This window comes from Myotis lucifugus, unplaced genomic scaffold, assembly GCF_000147115.1.
Source record: "Myotis lucifugus unplaced genomic scaffold, Myoluc2.0 scaffold_5, whole genome shotgun sequence".
Lineage (NCBI taxonomy): Eukaryota > Metazoa > Chordata > Mammalia > Chiroptera > Vespertilionidae > Myotis > Myotis lucifugus.
Window position 1 is genome coordinate 143,289 of NW_005871053.1, and position 17,122 is coordinate 160,410.

General features: G+C 54.2%; 1 protein-coding gene across 11 annotated transcripts in view; it reads right to left on the bottom strand.

Moving 5' to 3' along the window:
- HDAC4 (histone deacetylase 4) overlaps nt 1-17,122 on the bottom strand; it is a 166,788-nt gene that overhangs the window by 26,933 nt on the left and 122,733 nt on the right. For 3 of the 11 annotated variants that reach the window (XM_023743817.1, XM_023743819.1, XM_023743831.1), the window contains exons 20-25: nt 16,258-16,377; nt 15,368-15,465; nt 8,411-8,529; nt 6,697-6,786; nt 6,459-6,592; nt 6,289-6,330 (exon numbers count right to left, since the gene is read on the bottom strand). In XM_023743817.1, the coding sequence (XP_023599585.1) occupies nt 6,289-6,330; nt 6,459-6,592; nt 6,697-6,786; nt 8,411-8,529; nt 15,368-15,465; nt 16,258-16,377 (603 nt within the window). Of the gene's footprint in view, nt 1-6,288; nt 6,331-6,458; nt 6,593-6,696; nt 6,787-8,410; nt 8,530-15,367; nt 15,466-16,257; nt 16,378-17,122 lie in introns of those variants that run through there. The other 8 variants (XM_023743823.1, XM_023743828.1, XM_023743837.1 and 5 more) reach the window with 6 other exon arrangements.

Consider the following 17,122-nt stretch of genomic DNA (forward strand, 5'->3'; position numbering starts at 1 on the left):
CTTGCTGGACATGAAGCTCCAGCAGAAAACAAGCCGTTGAGATTTTGAGGTCGCTATTCAGTACAGCCTATGGTGTCCCAATCATTAGGTGCCAACTTTAATATTTTGCTAGAATCTTGTTTTACCAGTGTTTTAAAAAGTAACGCATTGTATAAGTTATCAGTCATTCTGAAGCAGAGGGGTGCATGTGCATACACGGGAGGAAGTTACTACTGCTGCTGCTCCATCTCCAGTTGGTTCCCCACGCCGCTCTCCCCAGCCACTCTCCCCAGTGGGACCAATACAATGGTGGTGGCTAGCCCTCCAGGGTCATGTAAGTCACCTTTTCCCGTCACCCTCAGCCTCGTCATGTCTTAGCCCTGTGACATGTCACTGCTGGCCGGCACCCCCTCCATCCCCATTCCCGAGCATTAGTGCAGCACCTGAGGCTCACTGTCTCTCTGTCCCCAGCACCTGGCAAGGCGTCTGGGGGTGGAGCTCTCACTCGCTTGTGAAGTAGGGCATGAGCCATGAAGAAGGGTCCTGTCCTGAGCGCAAATCCCTCTGCCATGTGAAGTTACGTGGAATTAAGGGGAAAGAATGGGAGCGATCTAGCGGGAGAGTGATCAGGGCCCTCGGCTGCATCTCTGGCTTCTCTGGAGACCTGGGCAGTGGACAGGAAAGCCGGAGGTGCTGCCTGCGTGTGAAGGATAGAAGGAAACAAACTCAGGCCAGCACCAAAGGCAGAGACTGGGTGTGTTTCTACTGGTTTCATTGAATAACAAAGGGAAGGTAAAAGGGCGATTGTGGACCTGGGTTTTTAAGGCAAGGCCGCTATGCATAAGTGGAATAAAGCATGAGTGATGAGATGCTACTGGCTTGTACTGAACCAATTCTTTCCACGAGCCTTGATGGGCGCCTCTTAGCGCCAGGCTCTGCTCCACCACCAGAGATACTGACTGCTTCTCGCCTGGACTTAAGAAAAAGGGGCCAGGAAGAGGGGACTCACCCCTCAAAGTATTACCCTGTCTGACAACACTGGTGGCTCAGAGGGTTCTCTGCAGCACCTTTGCCTGCTCCCATCTTCCTGTGGCTGCTTTCAGAGGGGCCTCCTAGGCCCAGTTCTATGCTGCCAGCCTGGCCCTTCCACCCACCTGTGGCTCCAATTCCCTCTTTATGTCCATGGCATCCCCCACACATCCCTGCTGCCCCGAGCACTTCCACAGCCGCACGGGAACCCCACAGCTACCTGTCAGGCCCAGTGGTGACACTACCAGACCTGTCCCTCTACACAGTTACTTCAGGGTGACTTGAGTGGGCGGTGAATCCTCCACCGAGTCAGCACCAGGTGGCCCAGGAAAGCTGGTAACAAGTTGGTAACCTGTTCTCATGTTGGTTTTCAACAATTTTTAAAAAGCAAAAATAAATCATAAGAGAACTAATAACCCAAATTCCTTCTTAAAAAAGGTTAAAGGCTTGAGACTTGGTAAACAGCAGAGTAAGGAAGTACATCTGTGGTGACAGCACCCTTCTCCCTAAATGGGGGCCAGCTGGGCAGGCTGCCCAGCCCTCCCCACCTGCTGCCTCAGGCCCTCATGTGAAAAAAACCCTGCCTGGCTGGGGAGGGCACAGAGAGTGCATGTGCCAGGATGACACCAGAAAGAGGCTAGTTTTTCTTTTTTTAAAATGTTTATTGATTTCAGAGAGGGAGAGGGAGAAATAGAAACATCAGTGATGAGAGAGAATCACCGATTGGCTGTCCCCTGCACCCCCCCACTGGGAATCAAGTCCACAGCCCGGGCATGTGCCCTTGACTGGGAAATCAAACTGTGACCTGGTTCATGGGTTGACGTTCAACCACTGAGCAACACTGGCTGGGATCTTTTTCTTTTTTAAAAATGTTTTTTGTTTTTTAGAGAGAGAGGAAAGAGAGAAACACGGATTGGCTGCCTCCTGTACACCTGTTGGGGATTGAGCCCACAACCTGAGCACATGCCTGACAGGTTATCAAACCAAAGACCTCTTGGTGCATGGGTCGATGCCCAACCATGAGCGACATTGGCTGGGAGAGGCTAGTTTTTGGGAGACCTGTGGGAGAGGCCCCGGCCCGCTCTTCCTAGGAGGTCCTGTCACCTGCAGAGTGGCAGGATGATGCCTTCCGGGGTGAGTGCACCCCTTCCCCATTCTTTCTCTCTGGGAGATTTGGGGCATGTGTTTCAGAGAACACGAAGCCCACACTCCCAATCAGCTCAGGCTTGGAGGCCTCAGCTGCTGTGCCTGGAAACTAGGCCAGTGGGTGACATGCCACCCTAACATGCTGGAGACGCTGGTGTGCCATGTGGCGGCTCTTCTTCAGTAACCAAATGCTCAGAAAGCCCCCATCACTCCCTCCCTGAGTAGGGGAAAAGGTGTGGCGAGAACAGTGCTGTGTCCTTAGACTGACCTAGGGCCAGCGCAACTCATCTCCCCCTCATGCTCCAGTCTGGCTTTCTGGCTCTCCTGTCTCATATTTTTATAGTTGCCAAATCCTCTAGGAAGAGAATGAGGTATGAAAATAAAATCAGCCCGGCTGGCGTGGCTCAGTGGTTGAGCATCGACCTATAGGAGGTTGGATTCCTAGTCAAGGCACATGCCTGGGTTACGGGCTCGATCCCCAGTGGAGGGCGTGAAGGAGGCAGCTGATCAATGATTCTCATCACTAATGGTTCTCTCTTTCCTTCTCCATTTCTCTCTGGAAAAAAAAAAATCAGTCACCAAAGCTGAGTGCTGTGAACACAGGAGTTTCTTGCTGCCAGGGACCCACAGTGGGAGCTTGGCAGTCAGTGCTGGGCATACTGAACCTGCTGAGCAAGCAAGGACAGGGCCCAAGATGGCATCCTACTCTTGACTGTGAGCTACCCTTTTGCTGAGCTAGGTGGCTGGCAACTAGGATGACTTTCTTACCCATTTTACAAAGGAGGCCCGGGGGGGGGGGGGGGGGCGCCAACTGTCACTGTTTCCCTACATCCTGCTGTGACAATGACCAGGGTGAGGAGGATGGTCTGTGTGTGGGCACAGCTCCTTCACCTTTGAAGGACGGGCGAGGGCCCACCTTCCGAGTGTTGCTAGCAAGGACTCAGGAGACTGGACAGACAGGAGGCATGCACTGCCCTAAAGCAAACACACATGCACTGGGGCCTGTGCCCCCGACATGGGCCTGCACACAGCTGAAACTACGGCCACTGCTGGCAGGAGGTGACCCTGGCCAGGAGTGTGAGCATGTGTAAGCATGACTGTGAGCATGTGTAAACATGATTGTGAGTATAAGTATGGCTGAGTGTGAGTGCAAGCATGACTGTGCAAGCGTGTGCATTTGTAAGCATGACTGTGATGTGTAAACATGACTGCAAGTGTGTAAACATGATGAGCATGTATATAAACATGACTTGCAAGTGTGTGTATGCATGATTGTGTGAGCATGTGCAAATATGCCTGTGAGTGTGAGTGTATGAGCGTGTGTGAGTGAGGGGGAGATGGCCGACTAAAAGCAGATAACCAGCTCCCAGACTGAGTGGACTCAGTGTCTGTCTCTGTCTCTCACACAGCTGTTTTTAATCACTGTGTTTTGTCACAGCCACACCTTTCCCAAAGTGTAACAACATAACACAGTTGCTAAATTTCCAGTGAAAGCCTTTTCTCCCAACACTGCGGCTCCACCTCATCCTCTGTGAACTCCTTCACTGATCTCGGAGTTGGGTTGAATGAAATGATGGCATTGATCCCTGATATGCCACATGATTAACCAGAAAATTGGCCCAAACCAAACGCTGCCTTTGGGGTGACATGAGAAATGATGGTCCCTCACTGCTCATTTCAGCCCTCCACCTGCTGGACTCCCTATACCTCCGTTTACACTGCTCCTGCAAAACGTTTGAGTTTTCACAGTCAGTTGTCACCAATAGTTGCAAATAAAGCCCAAACTGTTCAATAAAATGGCTCTTGGGAGCAATGTGGGCCTCGGCACAGCGCTGGTCTCCTATCGTAGGCTGTGCTCTTGCCTCTCCCCTGCCTCTCTCCCCACCAGGTGGCTATGTTGGCCACAGCTGGCTGCCCGTTGTGTGCACCAAGTCGTCCAACACGCCGTACATCAATCCACTTCAAAGGCCGCAGGGCAGAGAAGTGGGGCTCCGTCCAACTTTCTTGCATTAAAAATATTTTTAAGAGACCTTGATAAACCAGTGTTTCCTGCTTTTTGATGTGTGTAAGTAAAGGAACATTTTCTTGTCAGAAGAGTGAAGCAGGAAGAAGGGACAGGCCCTAGTTGAAAGCTCAGTTCTCTATTGTTATTTTAAAATAACTTGAAGAATCAAAAAGGTTTGGGATGGTTTAAATACATAAGTCAGTTGCCTTTTAACTTTAGCTAGAAAGGGAGAAGATTGTTTTATGTGAAGAAAGGCTAGGTGAAATTCTATGAGCACTTTAAAAAGCACACTGGCATTTTATTCGGGAATGTTCAAGCATATCGCTAACCCGCTGACCAGACATGGATGCCACCAGGACCTTTGATCTGCTTGTGACCTGGCTTAAAATGAACACCATCCACAACAAGCAAGGGGGCCGGGGAGTGGGGGCTGGCTGGAGCGCCATAGGACCTGCACGGAGCTGGGACCACACTACTGTCTCCTCCAGCCTGAGCACCTCCTCCACAACTGCAGCCCCAGGAAGCATGCTGGATATGGGGCCACACCTCTGTTCCCTGAGCCCAGCAGAGGGTTACAGAATGGGTTCAGGATCCCCCCACCCCAAGGATGGTGCTCACTCAGGCCACCCTCCTTAGGACTGGCCCTTGAGAGGGGCAGACAGAGCTATGGCCTTCCTCCCAGGTGCCCACTCCCCAAGGCACCTGGCCTGGCTCTCCTCTGCAGGCCATCTCACAGGGAGGACACACACAGCTTCCCGTGGACCCAACCCCACATCAGGTCATTGTCACTCAGCTGGGCTGGGGCCCGAACCTGGGTGATACCTCACCTTTGCTTCCACATGCCACCTGTCATCTCTGTCCCTCCTGAGCCTGGCAGGACACTGGCCATACCCCTCCTCCTCCTGCCCGCAGCCTACCTTCTGTCAGTTCATGCAAGTCACAGGGAATAACGCGGACTGGGAACAGCTCCAGGAAAGGGTGCTACCTCACATCACAGGAGACCTCTCTGCAACTGGCTATCTCCCCAGTGTGGCGGATGCAGTGAAGTTCAACATGGAGCTTGGAGCACCTGCTCGGAGCCCCACTCTGCATCTCCCCACATGCCTTACGGGCCCTGTCAGCTGTGTTTCGGGGGGAGTGGGGTGGGTGGGTCTAAGAGGGTAGCCTCAGGACCGGCCAGGGTGGGCTCCCAGTGACTGCCTCCAGGGGGAGGCCTCTCAGGCACTCAGCCCCACAGGCCAGAAGCTGGGGACAGAGCCCCACTGAGCAATGAACTTATGAGGGTGCCGCACCCAAGATGGGCCTTAACAGGAGCCTTGCGCTCTTGGTGTTGACCAGCAGGAGGGCAGCTGCAGAGATAACGGCCCCTGACTGAACACCTGGTAGCCCTGACCCGACTGAGGAGTGTGCTCAGTCACCGTGTCTGATGGGTGAGGGAGATGAGTCCCAGGGGACGGGACGGCATGAGAGCAGGGGCCCTGGCACCTCTCTGTGTGGTTGGGCCTCTAATCTAGGGCACTCACCGGAGCTCCCCAAACACCAGCCAGCTCATCTCTAGGACCCATGTGTGACGTTCAAAGCAACAAGAGAAACTACACTAGGGGGATCCTGAACCCGCTCCATGAACCTCTGATGGGCTCAGGGGACAGAGGTGTGGCCCCATATCCAAAGGTCTGTGGGTGAATTTAAGGTTTCAGGAAGTGTGGCCACTCAGCGGGCTGGACATCCCTGGAGGCATCCCTCCCACCACCCTGCCCTTCCCTGGCCCACGTTGGCCTGGAGTGCAGCTCTCCCCGTGGCTCTCCTCCAACCTCGAAAGTTGCCTCCCCTGGTCCAGATCCTTGAGCCCCTTTGGTCCAGCTACTGCGTCTCCCTGACTGTGTCCTGGGCCTTAGTGGGGACACTGTGCAGAGCCTGACCTGGTGTCTGTGAGCCCGGGAGGCAGAGGCCTCTCACTCAGGGCCCGAGACTCTCAGAGACGCCACTCCTGGAACCTGCCTTAGAACCTCTGAAGGAGGAAACTGACAGTCCTCTCCAGGTGACTCACACATGAAGGTGAGCCCCTTCAAAACACAGGACCCTGAACCATCTTTTTAAGAGGAAGGGTTCTTGATGATCCTTTTGCTCACCTCCTTGTGGCCATAATCAAGCAGTTTTGTCAGATGTGTTGCCTGAGTGGGGGTGGGGGGGACATCAAAAACTGAGTTGGAAGCAAGTGAAGTGGCCCATATACTGGGTCTGGGTCTGAGTCTGGGTCTGAAGCCTGCATGCAGCAGCCATGGGTCTCCGGTCCTCCTACCTCATTTCCCAGCAAAGCAGAAACACATGCTTCCGAGGCGTCACAAATGGCCGTGAGGTCGTGGCCCCCCTCCAGGGCCAGAACTATCCGGCCGCCAGCCAAGCCCATCAGCTGCTTCGTCAGGTACCCGAAACCTGCAACGGGAAAAGGGAGATACAAGTAGAGGGCAGGGCGGGTGCAGGGCCGACGCTGGCAGCAGATCAAAGCGTCCAGAAGTGCATTACATCACATTACAGACCCAGGGGGCTGGCACACCGTGGCTCATAATGGAAGCCAGGTTCGATCGCAATAAATTCATCGAGGAATTCGGTTTGGGATCCTGTTTGATCTGTGTGAGAGCAGGAATTACGGTTTCAGTGCTTTGATTTCATAATGCTGCAAATCACCTCGCTTGGGGGATGGGGATGGGCCCCCAGGCTTTCTCACATGGGGACCAGAGGCCAGGAGACAGGGCGCCTGGAGCAGGGCAGCTGTGGGCAGCCTCGGAGGCATGGCCATGTCCATCCCTGAGGCCAGGGGTTCTGGTTAGGGGGTGTGCTGGGCACACGCATGAACACACACTCCGGCACACACATCAATGCTGCATGTGCCCCTCTAAGACTCTGACATCCGTGTCTGGCTTTCATCAATAGCCATGTTCCCTCCGTTGCACCCACATCACCCTCCCACAGGCAGAAACGCCTGATGGGTAATGATAATTACCACCCTTGGCCAGAACAGCCTGACATTTATTAAAGAGCCTGTGAAAACCATGCCATACTGGTCAGCAACCCCAGTGCCAGGTGGCCATCGGCAGACCCGGCCCCACGCTGGCAGCAGTGGGCACTGCAACCTCCTAAAGCCCTGGTTTGTCTCTGATGGAAACAGGGACACAGGCTCCAGGCTGCTTGGTCACTTCCTCGCCACTAAACCACACTGCCCGGGTTCAGGTGGATCTGAGGGGTCCTGCACTGGAGCACGGCTATGCCAGCATAGCCCTTGGTTTGACCTCTTTCTTCTCTGGTGACCCACACTCTCCCTGTGGGAGGGGAGAGACGACAGGCTCTCTTTGGCCATCTGCACCCATGGGGTCGGCACAAGGGGCCCCCAGAGTGTCCTGGGAGAGTCCCAGGACCTAGATTTCTGTGACCACCACAGAGGGGGGGTGGGGGTGGGGAGGGTGGTGGCCAGGCAGGTGTGGGGGTGCCCAGGGCCTTTCTGTGGACCAAGGTTCCACGCCAGTAGGTCTCTGATGTGACTTGCTGTGACGGCATAAGCAGAGGCCTCACCCTTGTGGGAAGGCAATTTTCACAGGACTCCCTCCCATAACGAAAGCAGGGCCTTCATCTAATGCAGTGGTTCTCAACCTTCTGGCCCTTTAAATACAGTTCCTCATGTTGTGACCCAACCATAACATTATTTTCGTTGCTACTTCATAACTGTAATGTTGCTACTGTTATGAATCGTAATGTAAATATCTGATATGCAGGATGGTCTTAGGCGACCCCTGTGAAAGGGTCGTTCGACCGCCAAAGGGGTCGAGACCCATAGGTTGAGAACCGCTGATCTAATGCAAATCCTTAGATGAGCCCATAATCTGGGGCTCCCTGCTCCCTCCAAATCTGAACTGAACCTGCTCTCAGCTACCCCCCTCACAGTCTTTAGGGTCTATTCCTGCCCTCAATGTGGGCAACCACACCAGTTCTCAGTCGAACTGGAGACCTGGCCCTTAGAGTGGCCTGTATGCTCCCAGCTGAGCACGAGCCCCCCAGGTCAGCACTGTGAGTTGCATGACCTTCAGTGAGGAGTGCCTGCGGCCTCCTGGTCCACAGCATCCTGCTGCCTCCATTGGTTTTCTGGGGCTGCCCACACTGTCACATCTCTAGAAAGGTCATTGAAGGGGAGATGTGAGACACAGCACAGCTGGCCACAGAGACAGCAGGTCCCGTTAAGCTCCTGAAAACCCGACTTACATTTGGCAGAGAGGTTGTAGCCGCCCAGAGGTGTGGGGTGGCCCTCCACGGCGTCGAAGCCTGCTGACACCAGCACCACATCCGGGGCAAACTCGTTTGCGATTGGCATGACCACCATTCTGCAAAGGGTAGGAGAAGGCAACACTGAGGCAGCGGGGACACAGATAGGGAGGGCTGCTTGGTCACTGAATGTGCCTGCCACAGTTCCCCTCAAGGTTAGTGGGCTGAGGGCTCCCATGGAAGCTGGGATCTGACAGCTGATAGATTTCACAATCTAAAAAGTCCAAACCAACAAGGTCCTGTACGAATGCTTAGGTCGAGCTACGCACTGGTGGTTTTGTAGGAGGCTTTCGCTGCAGACCGTGGAGGTGGTCTGTAATGCCCAGCACCAGCTGCACCAACATGGGGAAGTGGAGCCAGCTACCAGGGCTGCTAAGAGTCCTCCCCAAAGGTGCGGATGGTTCTGCTCACTGGCCCTGATTCAAGATGGGCACAGCCATGCCCCTGGCACCAGGGACACAGGGCCGTGTGGCTGAGGAGGTGGGAGAGCCCTTCAGCAGCCCTGGCCCTGAGGAAGCCCTCCTACCTCCTTCCACTCACCCCAAGGGCCATGTTAGCAACAAATGACCATACGCACACTTGCAACGGTGCTGCATCGGGTTGGTTAAAAAGGAATTCTACACTTGAGATTTTTAAAGGGAAAACTGATGGTCACATTAAAGAGAATTGATAGTGAAAAATACACACACCACTGAGAGGTTTGGGGTTATGTTATATGAGGGAAAGAAGGAAAAAGGTTTACTTGAATACAGAAAAAACACTGAACACAAAACTACCACCTGGGAGCCTGCAGTGTAATGAGGTCAGTGTGTCCCTTAAACATGTGCTTTGTGTTTTGATTGAAGAACTATTAAATTTGGAACTCAGCAGTGGCATCTGCCATTTAAGCTTGTTTCTCAGACTCTCCTTCCTCCCTCTGTAGATGAGGTGGGCAAGGTGGGCAGAATCTCAGGTGCTTGGGGCCCATGTCCCTGAAGTGGGCAGAGGAAGGTGGACATGACGATCTAAATGCGCTGGGAGCCTCTGCTGACGCGTTGCCCGGCCCCATGGGGGAAGTCCAGCATTCACAATTTCTCCGTCTGTTTCTTAGAGCAGCTCAAACAGTTTCTGCTGCACCAAAGGCTGCTCGGTGCTCCCGCAGCTCACCCAGCGACTCATCTCTGAGTCCTGGTTCCCTTCACTTGGAGCTTCAGAGGCCCTCGGGGGGAGGAGGTCACAGGCACCAGGCATGGCCCATGGTCCTTCCCCACGGCAGAGCCCTGGGGACACCATGGCCAAGGACTTTTATTACAGAATGAAATTGCCATTTAAGTCAGCAAAGTCAACTCCATAAAGTACCAACTTTGCCAAAGGGCACAAACATGCTCAAAATTAAATGTTCCTCTACTCTGGAACTACCCTGGATTGCGATCCCATTGAAAAGCCACCTGGTCTCTGGTGGAAGGAGTGATGAAAACCCACCACCTGTCTCTGCAGAACCCATGCTGCAGAGCACCCGGCCCTACTCCGAGAACACGCACCACCCAGTGCTGAAGGACCCCGAGCCAGCGCTTCCTGGAGGAGAGCGTGGGCTGTGCCATGTGACTTTCATCTGCTCCAGGTGGGGCTGAGTGCCTGCCATGAAAACAGGCATTGGCAGCTGAGAAACTCGCTTCTGGAACCTCACACTGGAGTCACAGCAGACGGACGAGGCTGGGTTTTGAACAGTTCGCTGCATTCCCTTTTCCAAGGCCAAGCGCAGTTCATAAACTTCCCCGGGAAGCACCTCTGCACTAGCCTCAGGGTGTGCGCCTTGGGCACCATCCATCAGGGCCCAAGGAACAAAACACAGGATCTGGATGGGCTTGGCTAGCTTTCAGTCTGCGGGCCACACGGCCATGCGTGAGCACTAGCATGACGGTGCCCCAGTAAAACTTGACTTAAAACACATGGCGGATTTGGCACGAGGGCCCCACTTTGCCAACCCCGCCCCACTTTGCCAACCCCGCCCCACACGTCATTACAACCATGGTGATGCTATTCAATGCCTGGCACCAGTTCCAGATTTTAACATGTTTCATTGTGTCTATGGGGACGTGGTAACTAAAGTTCACAGATTCTGTGAATGCAAAGGGGTGTCTGTTACACAAAGCACATGCTCCTGAGCAGGCACAGGGCTGTGTTAACAATCCTGCCATGACACCACTCCTGTGCCCTGGCTGATCTGTCCCTCCAGGTGCCCTGGAAGCATCATCCACACAGATGGGCCTGTGGACGCCTCCTCTCTTGAGGTGCCTGGAAGCTTGGGCTGCCAGTGCTACCTGCTCTCCTCAGCCTTCCTTCCATAGCACGTGCTTCCTGTTCCTGTAGATGTGTAACACGTGTCTGCAGCTGGGACATTCCTGTGTGCTGGAGCGGCCAGACCAGGAGCAGCAGTTGCCACACTGACAGACCGCACCCGCCTCCATCCCCCGTCTTATAGGAGGTGGTTGCCTTCCACACTGACGGCACCATTTCAACAATCAGCATTGTGATGACTGAAAATTCCATTTATTATATGCTGTGACTTTGGTGCTTTGGGTCCCATCTTTTGAGAAAGCCACAAAAACCATGTTTGCACCAGAGCCACTGGGCCAGTGGCTGGAGCAACTGTCCATCAAGTATTTGAACTCTACTGAGAGTTAGAATCAGAACAAACATAGAAATTACGGGAACCCATCTGCTCTGGCCTGGCTGCCACTGGCGGTGATGCCCATAGCCCTGCCCTGCTCCTGTTTACCCACAGGCATGGTGGCCAAAGAAGGTGCACAGACAGCTAGGACACAGCTAGATCCTGAGACTGGTCTGAGCTCCCCCCACACTGAGAAGACCAGTCCCCTCCAGAGCCTGCTGCCTGCACCTGCAGTCCCCCTCCCTCATGCTCTGAAACCGGGGGCCCATTTGCTCCCAGCCTCCTCACCTCTCAGAGGTCATCCTGGTGAAGTGGGCACACCCCTCCCTCCCTCCCGTAGCCTCCGCGGGGGTGGAGGGACGCCTTCCCTGGGCCCCTGGGCCTCTTGACTCTAACCTATTCTCACCCTTCCCCTCCCTGCCTCTCTTGCCATGTCTTGCTCTGTAGGCTTCTCCATACCCCACCTGTCACCACCACAGGAGGCCTCAGACCCATGCAGCATCCCTCCCTCATGGGTCCCACAGCCTCACTGACATTGTCCTCAAGGCCACCTCCACTGCCAGGGCCCTTTGCTGCTTGAAGCTGACCTTGGCCTCTGCCTCACTCTGGGCAGGGCTCCAGCTTCCCCACTGGGCACTAGCCTGCCTCCGAGCCTGTGTCTTCCCCCAGCTCCTGTCCCCTCCCCCAGGTCCTCAGAAGAGCAGTGTGTTTGCTGTCTCTTGTTCCCACCTCCCATTCACTCCTGTGCATTCTGTCTTAACCCCTTCCGACTGTCTTCCCTGAGTCACCAGTGGCCCCCTACCAACTGCCAAATAGAGGGACACTTTCCAGCTGTTTCCTGGAAATCTGCTAAAACACCATTGACCCCACTACGCTGTCCTCCACTGACCCTGTTGTGCCGTCCTTCGCCCAGCCCAGACCTGCTCCTCTTGATTCTCTGTCCACTACCCCTACCCTCGTCCACCAGCACTTGAGCCCCCGTCCCCCCTCAGTTCTATCTGATCACCAACATTCTGAGGTGGCCCTTCCCACCCTGTTCCCCATCCTGGTCAGGGTTGCCATCCTTCCCTGGGCTTGTCCACGGAATCTAGTGCAGTCCACCCATCCTGGAACCAACTCTGTCACCAAACTGCCATGAGATAGCCATCAAACATGCAGAACACACCGCCTTAGTCACCTGGTCAGAGCCCTGGACACTCACTGTCAGAGTCACGGTCCAGCTCCCTGGAAGCAGCCACACAGCCTGGACTGGCTCCTGTGGGAAAGCCCTGTTCCCCGACACCCATGCCAGCTCACTTCTGCAAGACTTGTGAGTGGGCACGGGTACATGCACCTGCTGCAGCACTGTGGTCCCCGTCTAAGTCACCTGAGGGGGCAGGCACTGCATGGATCACCTGTTCCATTCCCGCCGCCCAGGGCAGGGCAGTTGAACATGAGACTGCCCAATTCTGAGTTTCTAGCTTACATCTTTTGCTTCTAAAATCACCGCAGAATGTCCTCGGGTAAAATTTAGAGACATGTTGAAGAGACATGGAGAGAACACAGAATGTCATGGACATTTCAACACAACAGAAAAGTTAGAAAGAAGCAAAACACACCTTAAGGACATAACAAAAGTCAGAAGTGCCTCAACCTGACGCCATGCCCGAAAGGCCAGGGAAGGCGACATGAACCTGCCCGGCTGTTCAATCGCTGGGTCACTGCAATTACCACTTTGGGATGTGCAGGTCCCCTGACACCTCTCAGACACTATGTCACAATGAAATCCAAATTATGACATCAGAGTACGGACAATCCCGATTTCACTTCCTCACTGCTGATAGGTGGACCTGCTGGACTGCCAGCCGCAGGTAAGCGAGGGGTTAAGGAAAGTGCACCATTATCTCCTCCAGCCCAGGCCCTCAGCTCCTCAGCCAACTTCAAAGCCTCACCCCACTGGTTTGAATTAGGCCCCCTTTTCTCCTACAAGCCTCCCGCCCCAGGAGAAAGCACCGCTGCTCCTGGATTTCATTAGGGGCAGTTTTCTTATCTCCTCTTCATCGCAGGCTTGATCTCCTGAAATGCAATGTGGCAGGCAGGGTCTGAGGAACACGGTGCTCCGTCTGAGGCACGCACTGTCCGTGGGGCCCCAAGGGGAGCAGCACAGAAGAAAGGGGAAAACGGATCCTGACCCTCTTCCCCCTCCGACGATCAATGCCCAGGGAACCATAAATTGTAAACTTCAAAGTGCTATTTTACATTAAAATCAATAAAAAAAAAAACCCGACACAATTTTCCTTTTCAAAGAAGTTATTTAAGCTTTAAAAAGCTCATTTGATAAGGTATCATCATGTACACACTTGGCAGGAGATTAAAACAGAATGTCGACAGCAACTCCGAGGGAAAGGTTCATCTTAAATGCTGGCCTGGGGAGGGGGACGACTTTCAGGGCCGCCTAGCTGCCCCTCACCCTGCCCACCACCAATGAAATGCCAGAGGAGGTGCCAACACATCCGCCTAGGATCGGAGTGCACAGGGCACTGACAAGCTGCAAGTGCCAATCCAGTCAAACCTGGCCCGAAAAATGGTCTGAAAGAAGAGAGACTACCCACTTTTTACCACTTCAAGCCTCAGTTTAAAGAAAGTTTTGCCTTCTCTCACTACACCAGGTGTGGGCTGTGTTGTGCCCTGGTCCCCTGGGTGGCACCAACATTCACTTGGGCACTGTTTACACCCCTCACGGTGGCATCTGGACACCTATTTCAAAAGGAACCCCCTGAGAGGGCCGGTTCTCAGGCAGGAGGGGACAGTGATGCTGAGTGGCTGTTCCATGCACATGCAGCGACTGCCCAGGTGGGGAAGCCACACGGGTTCAGATTTCATGAAGCTGATATTTAACTGTGCACATGAGAAAATTGTCAGATGTTTTGGGGCCTCCTTCTCTCTTAAATTAGGCAGGGTAATTATCAAAATTCCACGATATTTGATAGAGCAGCCGTGGGCAAACTACGGCCCGCGGGCCGGATCCGGCCCGTTTGAAATGAATAAAACTAAAAAAAAAAAGACCGTACCCTTTTATGTAATGATGTTTACTTTGAATTTATATTAGTTCACACAAACACTCCATCCATGCTTTTGTTCCGGCCCTCCTGTCCAGTTTAAGAACCCATTGTGGCCCTCGAGTCAAAAAGTTTGCCCACCCCTGTGATAGAGTAAGAAGAAACATCAAAATTAGACCAATGAGGCCAGGAGAAAAAGTAATTCGGTGCCAATCAGAGTAGGTCTTCCAAGAGGCAACTGGCTCCTATTTTCACAGACCAATTCTGTTGTTGGAGCTGCTGACCGAAGGCCTCTCCATTGCAGGCCCCACACGCCTGCTGATACTGGGGACTAGGACCCTGTTCTGAGGTGAGTGAGCAGATGCTGTGAAGGGTCCTGTGACCCACACAGGTCTCACTGGGACGTGAGGCAGAACCCTCAGCAAAGCTTTTGCCAGATGTGTCCTTACTGAATCTCAGCCTCCAGAGAAGGAGGTGGAAAGTCACTGGGGATGCCCCGGGGCACCAACTCCTGGGTTTTCTGAGATGGTCAGACTTCACCATTGAATAAAACTCTCCTCCTCTCGCGGGCCCTGCCCCACCCTGAGCTGCCCATTCTGCCATTTTAACGTCAACAGAGGCCACCTGTGCTATAGGAATTACTTAAGTCTGGCCCAGATCAAACCAGAAATCACCATTTGATGACAAAAGCAAACACTGAGGCTCAATTCTAGGGCCCAGAATAACACCAAGCAAGTGCATGAATGGGGAGGCCATCTAGTTTATCAATAAAGGAGGAAGATCTTTTTCTGTCTCCCGTCTTCTCAAAGAGGTTTCTGGAAGCTAAGTCAGGAGACCACAGCCTTCCAGATTTGAACACCCACTTTTCGTTAATACACCTCCTGACCCCTTCACTGAACCATTGGGACCCAAAGTGCACAGCCTGGAGCTCTGCAGACAAAGGTCAGAAGACAGCCTCAAAGATTCCACCTTCAGCTTCAACAAGGAACTGAGACTGCACGCTAGGGCCTCAGAGCATCGCCCCTCCACATGCAAGATAGAAACGTCTGTCTCTGGAAGTTGTACCCGGGGGACGCTGGAGGGTCCTCCTGAGAGGGATCTGGGTGCTTATGAAGGAGGGCGAGGGTCAAAGTCAACAGGAACTGAGACATGGGGGTGGAGTTCCTCGAGGTCCCTAAATGCCCGTGGACAGGAAGCCAGGACAGTTACCTGAAGGCTGCCAAGTACTCTGCATCTCCCATGGGGGGGTCAAGGCCACCAGTGAAAGCCATGTTGACGTTGAAGCCCACGCCTGGCCCTGTGCCCACCTGTGGGAAGGAAACATGTGTCAGACCCTCGACAGACCAGCCCTGGTGGTCCCACAGCAGAGCTGTGGCTGTGCTCCTCATGAGCTGTCACTGGTCCCTACAACCCCTGACATGCTGACTCCGATGGTGGCATGCTTTCACAGAATTTGGGGCTCTCGCCCCGCCCACCTAACCTGTGGATGCAGTGGGGGCCACCCTTTCCCTGGGCCCTGGATGAACTGCAGCTCTGTGCTGAGTGACAGACACAGGCCAGCAGAGGGCCACTAGGAAATGCCTGCAGACGAGCTGCCCTTTCAACTTCCTTCCGGGAAATAAGATCTGGAGGTGGAGCAGCTGTTTCCTAGGGTGGGATTCCCCACTGCTAGGGCCTCCACAGGCTTGGCTGGGGCTGAGGGTGTCATGAAGGCTCTGAGCCTGGGGCCCACTGTCTGGCACCAAAGGTGAAAGCAGAGCACAGTCAGCCTGCCCGAGGGACTGGACAAGAGCACGGCCTGCATAGCAGCCATTCCTGGAGGAAGAAGGGCACCCTGCTCCCTGCTCAGGAACACCTCTGTCGGCCTAGATTGGAATGGGAAACGGTCTCCAGGCCTTCACTTACACATCAGACAAAGGTCAGGCTGCTGTGCACACACGGGATGGAATTCAGGCCAATGTCTGCCTCAAGTCACCTTCTGGGGTTTCCATGAGTGGGTAGCCCTTGCTTCTGCTGTGCAGATGTCCACTCTGTCTCCAGGGTAGCCCTGCCTTGACCTCCTCCCAAAGTCCTGCACACCTACAGGAGGCCCTGAGTACCTCGTCAGGCGCCCCGCTGCCTGGGAAGAAGTTGCCGTCGTCGTAGCGGTGCAGTGAGATGTAGAGGACATTGGGGTCGCTGTAGAAGGCCTGCTGGGTCCCATTTCCATGGTGCACATCCTGAGAACAGGGAGAGCGGACTCAGTCTGGGCCATGCCAGGATATCTCCTAGGCTCAGTCCCCCAGCAGCCCAGCCAGGCCACTAACTTCACAGGGATGCCAGCCCTTTGCCCCTGGGACTCGGTCAGAGGGCCCCAGGGACCAAAAGGAAGGGTCCCGGGACTGTGCCCGAATTCTTAGCACCAGAATAGACTGCAGGCTTTTGGCAACAAAAGGCTGGTGTTTCAACCCTGCCTGGAGGCCAGTTTTCCAGATCACTTGACTAATTTCTTGCTTGGCTGTGTTTGTGAAAAGTGAGCCACTTCCTCCCTCCTCTGACCATGGCTGCGGATGTTCGAGCACATGCGAAGGGTCAGCTCTGTGCCTGACGCTGGGGTAAGCGGTGGGGGTGGGGGTGGGGAGAGTGGGAACGCGGGGCAGGCCTATCCCACAGGCTGAGTGGCAGGTGCACAAGGCACCCGGCACTGTGGGCCCAGGTCCCAAACTAAATTGACAAACCACTTCTCCTAACCACAATGGGTGGCCAGGCTTCCACCAGGCCCTAGGCCCCACATCCTTGGCCAGGACCATGAGGCCACCGAGAAGGGGCCTGCTTCACACAGTGTGCACATGAGGGGCTGCTTGCATGTCAGTGATTGGGAATACCAGAGAACTGCTTAGTATCCTTCTCTTCTTTATAAAAGTCATCTGTGCTCATTACAGAAAACACGGGACCACGGTACATAAGGAGTTGTGAGAAACAAAC